This window comes from Mixophyes fleayi, unplaced genomic scaffold (assembly GCF_038048845.1).
Source record: "Mixophyes fleayi isolate aMixFle1 unplaced genomic scaffold, aMixFle1.hap1 Scaffold_3141, whole genome shotgun sequence".
Classification (NCBI taxonomy): domain Eukaryota; kingdom Metazoa; phylum Chordata; class Amphibia; order Anura; family Limnodynastidae; genus Mixophyes; species Mixophyes fleayi.
In genome coordinates this window covers 25,820-36,302 of record NW_027447170.1, presented here as the reverse complement: position 1 = coordinate 36,302, position 10,483 = coordinate 25,820, and the positions used below count along the sequence as shown (strand labels likewise).

At 38.7% G+C, this 10,483-nt stretch overlaps 1 protein-coding gene across 1 annotated transcript; it reads right to left on the bottom strand.

Moving 5' to 3' along the window:
• Window positions 1-2,312: 2,312 nt before the first annotated feature.
• Window positions 2,313-6,579, bottom strand: LOC142129766 (uncharacterized). Its single transcript, XM_075194367.1, has 2 exons — window positions 6,280-6,579; window positions 2,313-4,525 (listed from the first exon to the last, which is right to left on the bottom strand). Exon 2 carries the CDS (start codon window positions 4,468-4,470, stop codon window positions 3,229-3,231), a length of 1,242 nt encoding a protein of 413 aa, XP_075050468.1. The 5' UTR covers window positions 4,471-4,525; window positions 6,280-6,579; the 3' UTR covers window positions 2,313-3,228.
• Between the last annotated feature and the right edge of the window lie 3,904 nt (window positions 6,580-10,483).

Genomic DNA, 10,483 nt, shown 5'->3' with positions numbered 1-10,483 from the left:
ACAGACAGAGAGGGAGAGACTAGGGTCAATTTTGATAGCAGCCAATTAACCTAACAGTATGTTTTTTGGAGTGTGGGAGGAAACCACAGCACCCGGAGGAAACCCACGCAAACACAGGGAGAACATACAAACTTCACACAGATAAGGCCATTGTTGATATAAGTACTGGCTCTGCTTACCATTGTCCAGTCTAGTACATAACTGTATTAATGCTGTGAAATATTATTACTTTGAATGCCTTTGTCAGAGATGACCTAAACGGGTCCTTTCTCCTGAACTCCAGCTGCTATACCTTGTGGGTATCGATCGATAGAGAAACAGACAACTTCAGATGTTTAGGCTGAAAATGATTCTGATTCTGACCAGCCCTAAGTCAGAGTAGCTTTATTTATGCATAGTTTCACAGACAAAAGAAGATAAGGAATCCAAGGTTTCTGAAGGCATCCTGTTCAGGTCAGCAGTTTGTAGACAGGATGTACAGCAGGTGTCTTATCTCAGTCACGTAGGCCTCAAATGGGGGTCGTGGGCTCCCTGTACTGAAACTGCTGGATGTGCACATTCTTGAGAAGAGACATATTGAAGAAAAGATAAGAATGTGAGGCAAAGTTCATTAGGGAATAGTAATTATACAAAATGCATTACTTTAAGAAGTTCATAAAATGTATATCTCTCACATAAACCCCTCTTTTTATCATTTTTATAATTGCCCTGCCTATCCTTTTGGTGTGCATGAAGCACTCCTGCACCCGACCTACTTCATTCAATTCAATGGAACCTCTGATAGGCCCTTAGAGGATGGTAAAGATACATTCAATCAGGTCTATGGTTCATGTACACCTAATTCTTAAAAATAATAAAAAAAGAAAATGGGAAAGACTGAGGGGGGGAGAGTACAAAAGAGCCTTAAAGCTCAGAGAGGGCAAGATAAACATCTGATACCGGTTTGGGCTTTACATGTCTTTTAAGAGACTTTTTATTCAGAATGAGATCATTTTTGCACCTTTTCAAACAGCATTGGAAAAAACATAAGCTTAGTTTAAAAATGACATATAGCAACAACAATAAAGCGAATATCTTAGCTATCCATATTAAAATGCCTGAAATCCATGCGAAAATACCTTTGCCCCAATTACTAGGATTTAACCATGAGAAGGCTGATGTCCACCAGCCATCATTAACCGTATCGGGGTCAAAATTCTCTTTCCTGAATTTCTCCTTCATTTCCTTGGCTTCTGTCATGTACCTGTCTATTACTTCTTCTGGATTATCAGTGTCATTTGTTACAAAGTTACAACAATGTATTCCGTATTCTGTTTCTAGGGTTAAACAGTACCCTCCTGACTGAGCAGTGATGTAGTCTAATACAAGTTGATGTTGTATTAACTGGGTTTTCATCGCCTGCAGTTCTTTTCCAACATACCTAAAGGATTTGTCATAAATTTCTGTTATGTTATCTAAAAGTCCTGCAACCTTTAATATCATATTATAGTTTGCCATGTACCCCCATGTCCCTATTGAAATGATGTTACCAAATCCAATACCCACATTGTGCCCTTTGGACTTTGCTATGAGAGGGATATGTTCAGTATCTATTGTCTTAATTTCCCTTTTTTCAAGCCTATGGTCCTTTTTATTCCTGAATACTCCTCTGAGGTCATCATGGGTCATGACATAGAATTCAGGAATCAATCTGGCCAAGTAGCATACCCCTATTGAATTTGGGGGGAGCCACCTGTAGGCATTGCGTCCACATACATAATAAACATCATCTGGTAAAAGGTAGGGGATATCATAAAACAGGCAATATGTAGATACCTGTTGTCCTAAGTGACATGAAGTGTCATTTTCTGCTCTGTCATTGTCAAAGGCAGGCAGTGTGCCGTTCCAGGTGAGATTATATCTGTCATATTGACATTTTATACACTCCTGACTCTTTAAAAAAATAGTACCTTTTCCGGATTCCATCTTCACTGTTTGGTTGCATTCAGAATTACAGTGTGATAAATAAGGTTGGGTGAAATTCACTATAACTTGACAGCGTGATTTAGGGACAGACCCTAAAGGGAAACTCTTATTCTGGTAACTAATGCGTATTTGGCCATATGGGGTCCATATTGACTCATTTATAGCCCTATTGGATTCTATTCCCTTATTGAAACAATATTTTAAAGGACCTTACTCCCCTTCATGGTTTTTCCTGGGTCACCGTAGCCTTTTTGCAGTGGCTGGCGTGGATCCAAGGATCCTTTCCTTCAAGTTTCACAGAAGTGGGTGTAGTCAACAGAACTTGATATGGCCCCTGAAATCGTGGTTCCAGAGACCTCCTCACGTGTCTTTTTACGAAGACTTAATCTCCTGGCACCAGGGCATGTGTTCCAGTGCAATCCTCTGGATCTGGGATTGAAGAGAAAACTCGAGAATGTATGTTAGTGAGGGACTTCTGTAGTTCTTTCACATAACTAGTCAGTTCACCTTGGTGTTTCACTAGAGATTGTGGAAAATAACACCCTGTCTTTGGCGGCCCCCCAAACAGTATTTCATAGGGGCTTAGCCTGTGTTTCTTATTAGGTGTTGTCCTGACTGAGTATAGGGCGAGGGGAAGGCATTGCAGCCAGGGCATCCCTGTGCTTTTCATGGCTTTCTGTATTTTGAGCTTGAGAGTGCCATTTAGCCTTTCTACCTTGCCACTACTCTGCGGGTGGTAGGGGGTATGGAATGCTTGAGCAATCCCCAAGTCTGACATGATAGATGTCATCACTTCTCCTGTAAAAGTAGTACCTCTGTCTGATTCAATCACCTCTGGAACCCCGTATCTACATACTACCTCAGATAGCAGCTTCTTGGCTGTGTTTTTTGCTGTGGCTTTGGATATCCCCCAAGCTTCTGGCCAATTAGAGAATAGGTCAGTAGCTACTAGGACATATTCATATATTCCACATTTGGGTAGCTGAATGTAATCTATCTGTATGCGCTGAAAGGGGTAGAGGGGTTTAGGTGTCACCCTGGGAGGTACTGTTACTGTATGACCAGGGTTGTGTGTGTTACAGATGGCGCAGGCCTTTACCAGATTACTGGCAGCTGTGCTGAAGCCTGGCGCGATCCAGTGTCTGAATACAGTGTTAATTATTGCGTCTTTTGAGACATGGGAAGGCCCATGCACTAGAGCAGCCAGTGTAGGAAAAAGGACTCTAGGGAGACAGTGTCTGTCTGTTGTGGCCCATATGCCCTCTATGTGTTCCGCCCCCCTCTTTTTCCACTCCTCTCTTTCAGATACTGCTGCTTGCTTTTGTAGGATTTTTTTAGCATTTCCAGATCTATAGGGAGGGTGGGGGGTGTTGTGGACACTAAATAGTGTTGTACTAGCGGTGAGTCTGCTGCAGCTCTTGCAGCCTGGTCTGCTAGTCTGTTTCCTCTTACTTCCATAGTCTGCTCTCTGGTGTGTGCTTTTACCTTTATGACTGCCACTTCTTTGGGCAGTTCTAATGCAGCAAACAACCTCAAAATGATTTCTGCATTTTTAATGGGTTTACCATTAGAGGCCATAAAGTGTCTGTTCTTCCAAATACTTTGATAGTCATGTGCAACCCCAAAGGCATATCTGGAGTCAGTGTAAATGTTAGCTGTTCTCCCTTCTGCATACTGACATGCACTTATAAGTGCTTCTAATTCAGCTTGCTGTGCAGATTGACTTGGTGGGAGGGGTTGCTGGAGTACAATATCTGTTTCTGTTGTAACTGCATAACCTGTTTTGGGAGAGCCCTCCTCATAGTACCTGGACCCATCTACAAACAGGAGTAAATCAGGGTTGCTAAGAGATGTCTCTTTAACATCCCCGGGAGGTTTAGTTTCCAGATCCATTAAGGCTAGACAGTCATGATCACAGAAAAAAGTTTTTAGTTGTGTTTCCTGTTTTGTCACAGTCTCAACACTCTCTGTATTGTCTGTGTCTTCAGCGTCTATACTGTTACTCCCCTCTTTTATATCCATGCAACTTGGGAACAATGTTGCTGGATTTAAAACTGTGCATCTTTTTAGCGTAACGTTTGAGGGTGTCAGTAGTGCTACTTCATATTTAGTTAATCTAGCCGCTGAGATGTGTTTTGTTCTGGCTTGATTCAGTATTTCCATGACTGAGTGTGGTACCTGAATGGTGAGAGGGTAATTCAGCACTATGTCTGCAACTTTTTGTAGCAATAAAGCGGCTGCTGCTACTGCTTTTATACATGTTGGGGCTCCCACTATGACAGAATCTAGCTTCTGGGAGTAGTACCCCAATGGTCTTTGTCTGCTCCCATGCTCTTGTGTTAGTACGCCATGAGCGTGCCCTTCTTGTTCATGGCAGAACAAGTTAAACGGTAGTTCATAGTTAGGTAGCCCAAGGGCTGGGGCGCTTGTGATTAAATCTTTGATCAGCTCAAAAGCTGCTTTTTGTTCAGCTGTTGACCAAAACATATTGCAACTTCTATTCATTGGAAGTTGGATCAATGCAATCTGGATTGCCTAAATGGTCTTTTTTGCTGGAGATCTGTGAAGAAAAAAACTTTTGCATAAAGATTAACATTTATTCACTAGGAATTACAGTAACTGTTATTAATTCACGTTGAACAGCTGCTAATACGACACTTGCTTAAAAGTTTCTCTTTGTAGCTTAACTGTGACGCTATGCGTTCCATGCAATGAAAAACTGATTTCCTCAAAGAGGCAGTCCCTAATCTCACAAACAGGGAATGTCAAAGTGACGAGACCTGGGCGAGTGTTCAAAGCCACTCCTTTCTCATCATCTCTTTGTAAACCAAATATTCACACATATTTCCAGATTCTGTGATTTCCATGTTTAAAGTACAAATATATATTCACAATTCTCGCTCACAGACGACATTTTATCTCGTAACAATTCTTTATGGGCATAACAAACCCTCCTGATTTCTGAGAACATTTATCAGCGCCATTTTACACAGATAAAAACAGCTTGTAATATATCTCCATGTAAAGCTCACTCCCACAATTCTCAACTTCATTAAAGAGAAAGCTATTTTTCTCAAAAAAAAAAATTACTTTGTTCAAATATAGAAACGGCTTGTTGGACCCCAGCCAACTTTGTTCTGAAACCAGTAATAGTGATAATGTGCATTATTTACAGTCTTGTGACGGACCAAAAACTTTAAAACTTCTTTTGCATCTCTTCAAAAACATTACATTTACAACTGTACAGCTTTTTCAACCTTGAAACATGTCTCTTGTAAAACGGTCAAGACAGACAAACACGGATCTCTCTCACACACAGTAAGAAGGAGATAAAACTCACATACAGAGAAAGAAAAATTAACTGCTATCTTCCAGCCTACTGCTGTGGAACTACAAGTCCCAGCATTAGATTAAATACACATTAGCTTCAACATGCTAATATCAATCAGCACTCAGGACATATTTTTCCTATTGAAAAATAGAAACATACTTGGAAGAACCATTTTATCAATGTTACATTGTCAGATAACAAAAAAACACAGAGTGCTTCTTATCTCAACACACTGAAATCTTTTACACAGAATAAGGGAGGGGCACATCTCACTCTTCAGCTGCGCAGCATTTAAACATACATTTTTAGTACACAACCTACTTGATTCATTGTTTTAGTCATTATATCATTTAGCTTGTGATACATTTTCTATTTAATCATTGTCACTTAAATTTGTTAACTGTAACATATCACAGCAATCATTGTCATTCTCTAATTCTTCTGACATTTTACACCATGCAACACATCTGTCAAAATAACCTTTTTCTTTCAGTGTTTTCTCATTGTCTTTAATTAGTTGTTTAAAAAATGGAACCTTTAATATACCGGTTTTCAGACACCCCTGCAGCTTTGAACAGTTTTCTCATCCCTTTTGTGAAATCCTTGCCTTTATGCTTTCGCATATACTTTATGGGGTCTAGATCCCCGTACTTTTCGGATTTCTTTCCTGTCTTGGACCCTTTATTTCCCATAATGGGATTACCTTATGGTCCAATATATTTTGAATGACAAAACTTTTATTTGTTCCTGTCTTGCTTTACAACAAGGTTGCAGCTGGTCTGCCTTTCTGAATGTTCCTGACTACTTTCATTAAAATCCATCAAAAAACACAATCACGTATACAATCAAGATTATTTGCAGGGTCAACTGTGTGATCTGACTGAGTTCTGTGGTGTTATTCATGTGTATGTATCAGGTGTATGGCATAGAGAAGACAATATATCAATACATGTAACAATACAAGACAGATTACACACAAGTACCTTGATACTCTTAATAGTATCTGTTGCCAGAGTTCAGGGATCTCCGTCAATCAGACTGCAGTACCCTCGAGCTGGGATAATTCCCCCTCCACAGAGACAGCTCTAAGAGCAAAAATAAAGCTTTTTGCTCACCAGCGCTGGATTAACGTCTGTCTGTCTGGAAAGGGAGAACCCCGTTGTCGGGAGGTCTGATGTATTGGAGATCCCGGCGACGAGTCCCCACTGAAACTGTCAGAGATGACCTAAACGGGTCCTTTCTCCTGAACTCCAGCTGCTATACCTTGTGGGTATCGATCGATAGAGAAACAGACAACTTCAGATGTTTAGGCTGAAAATGATTCTGATTCTGACCAGCCCTAAGTCAGAGTAGCTTTATTTATGCATAGTTTCACAGACAAAAGAAGATAAGGAATCCAAGGTTTCTGAAGGCATCCTGTTCAGGTCAGCAGTTTGTAGACAGGATGTACAGCAGGTGTCTTATCTCAGTCACGTAGGCCTCAAATGGGGGTCGTGGGCTCCCTGTACTGAAACTGCTGGATGTGCACATTCTTGAGAAGAGACATATTGAAGAAAAGATAAGAATGTGAGGCAAAGTTCATTAGGGAATAGTAATTATACAAAATGCATTACTTTAAGAAGTTCATAAAATGTATATCTCTCACACCTTAAATATGCAAGAGCGCATTTGGGTAAGTTTATGCTAATAAAAGATATATGCACTTTTCTTGCCTACCCATACTATTTAATAACCACCAAAAATTAAGCAATATGTAAGCACTGCTTCCAGTTGAAATCAGTCTGTCTGTCTGTCTATCTATCTATCTATCTATCTATCTATCTATCTATCTATCTATCTATCTATCTATCTTTCTATCTATCTATCGGTCTGTCTATCTTTAAAACTGAAAGACATCCATTAAAAATACACAATGACAGCATATTTAGTGTGTAATTGATGCTAAAACACAATTCTCACTCTCCTAATATAGCTGATTTTTGACAATGAACTGCATTTTTCATGTGAAGCATTTGATGTCATAAAGATGTAAACCTCACAAAGCAATTCTGTCACTGGTCAGTTTGCTTGACAGACATCTGACTTTAAGGTACTAGCCAATGGAAACATGGTGACATGTAAATATGAAAGCACATTAGGACAAAATATGCAATAAGATAGAGGCAAAGGGTGATGGCTGCTGGGAATGTATTTCATTGATCCCAGAACACCTTTAAATCTAAGTATTAATACTACGTTGATGTACTTTTGAAATTGGAGAGCTACTTTTTACTAAAAGTACATCTCCCTTATATAATTAAGTATAATGCAGACCTGCTCAAAAACTTAGTATAATTAAAGAAGTCTTATGCCATAAATGATGATGATGAGAGCTGCTTATGTGAATGTCTATAGTGGTTTTCTCTACCAGTGTCACTGTATTAGACAACTGTTATCAAACTTAGCAATAATGATGCATTAATCTGCCAATCAAGTGTGGAAGCTGGCTATGTGTATAGGCATAGTAAACACATATCATCATCATCCTCATTATCATTTATTTATATAGTGTCACTAATAGCGCAGCGCTGTACAGAGAACCCATTCACATCAGTCCCTACCCTATTGGAGCTTACAGTCTAAATTCCCTAATATAGACACACACTCACACACAGACAGAGAGGGAGAGACTAGGGTCAATTTTGATAGCAGCCAATTAACCTAACAGTATGTTTTTTGGAGTGTGGGAGGAAACCACAGCACCCGGAGGAAACCCACGCAAACACAGGGAGAACATACAAACTTCACACAGATAAGGCCATTGTTGATATAAGTACTGGCTCTGCTTACCATTGTCCAGTCTAGTACATAACTGTATTAATGCTGTGAAATATTATTACTTTGAATGCCTTAAATATGCAAGAGCGCATTTGGGTAAGTTTATGCTAATAAAAGATATATGCACTTTTCTTGCCTACCCATACTATTTAATAACCACCAAAAATTAAGCAATATGTAAGCACTGCTTCCAGTTGAAATCAGTCTGTCTGTCTGTCTATCTATCTATCTATCTATCTATCTATCTATCTATCTATCTATCTATCTATCTTTCTATCTATCTATCGGTCTGTCTATCTTTAAAACTGAAAGACATCCATTAAAAATACACAATGACAGCATATTTAGTGTGTAATTGATGCTAAAACACAATTCTCACTCTCCTAATATAGCTGATTTTTGACAATGAACTGCATTTTTCATGTGAAGCATTTGATGTCATAAAGATGTAAACCTCACAAAGCAATTCTGTCACTGGTCAGTTTGCTTGACAGACATCTGACTTTAAGGTACTAGCCAATGGAAACATGGTGACATGTAAATATGAAAGCACATTAGGACAAAATATGCAATAAGATAGAGGCAAAGGGTGATGGCTACTGGGAATGTATTTCATTGATCCCAGAACACCTTTAAATCTAAGTATTAATACTACGTTGATGTACTTTTGAAATTGGAGAGCTACTTTTTACTAAAAGTACATCTCCCTTATATAATTAAGTATAATGCAGACCTGCTCAAAAACTTAGTATAATTAAAGAAGTCTTATGCCATAAATGATGATGATGAGAGCTGCTTATGTGAATGTCTATAGTGGTTTTCTCTACCAGTGTCACTGTATTAGACAACTGTTATCAAACTTAGCAATAATGATGCATTAATCTGCCAATCAAGTGTGGAAGCTGGCTATGTGTATAGGCATAGTAAACACATATCATCATCATCCTCATTATCATTTATTTATATAGTGTCACTAATAGCGCAGCGCTGTACAGAGAACCCATTCACATCAGTCCCTACCCTATTGGAGCTTACAGTCTAAATTCCCTAATATAGACACACACTCACACACAGACAGAGAGGGAGAGACTAGGGTCAATTTTGATAGCAGCCAATTAACCTAACAGTATGTTTTTTGGAGTGTGGGAGGAAACCACAGCACCCGGAGGAAACCCACGCAAACACAGGGAGAACATACAAACTTCACACAGATAAGGCCATTGTTGATATAAGTACTGGCTCTGCTTACCATTGTCCAGTCTAGTACATAACTGTATTAATGCTGTGAAATATTATTACTTTGAATGCCTTAAATATGCAAGAGCGCATTTGGGTAAGTTTATGCTAATAAAAGATATATGCACTTTTCTTGCCTACCCATACTATTTAATAACCACCAAAAATTAAGCAATATGTAAGCACTGCTTCCAGTTGAAATCAGTCTGTCTGTCTGTCTATCTATCTATCTATCTATCTATCTATCTATCTATCTATCTATCTATCTATCTATCTATCTTTCTATCTATCTATCGGTCTGTCTATCTTTAAAACTGAAAGACATCCATTAAAAATACACAATGACAGCATATTTAGTGTGTAATTGATGCTAAAACACAATTCTCACTCTCCTAATATAGCTGATTTTTGACAATGAACTGCATTTTTCATGTGAAGCATTTGATGTCATAAAGATGTAAACCTCACAAAGCAATTCTGTCACTGGTCAGTTTGCTTGACAGACATCTGACTTTAAGGTACTAGCCAATGGAAACATGGTGACATGTAAATATGAAAGCACATTAGGACAAAATATGCAATAAGATAGAGGCAAAGGGTGATGGCTGCTGGGAATGTATTTCATTGATCCCAGAACACCTTTAAATCTAAGTATTAATACTACGTTGATGTACTTTTGAAATTGGAGAGCTACTTTTTACTAAAAGTACATCTCCCTTATATAATTAAGTATAATGCAGACCTGCTCAAAAACTTAGTATAATTAAAGAAGTCTTATGCCATAAATGATGATGATGAGAGCTGCTTATGTGAATGTCTATAGTGGTTTTCTCTACCAGTGTCACTGTATTAGACAACTGTTATCAAACTTAGCAATAATGATGCATTAATCTGCCAATCAAGTGTGGAAGCTGGCTATGTGTATAGGCATAGTAAACACATATCATCATCATCCTCATTATCATTTATTTATATAGTGTCACTAATAGCGCAGCGCTGTACAGAGAACCCATTCACATCAGTCCCTACCCTATTGGAGCTTACAGTCTAAATTCCCTAATATAGACACACACTCACACACAGACAGAGAGGGAGAGACTAGGGTCAATTTTGATAGCAGCCAATTAACCTAAC

What these genes read in the sequence shown, in the direction of transcription:
- LOC142129766 (XM_075194367.1), bottom strand. Translation starts at nt 4,470, where the DNA reads ATGAATAGAAGTTGCAATATGTTTTGGTCAACAGCTGAACAAAAAGCA.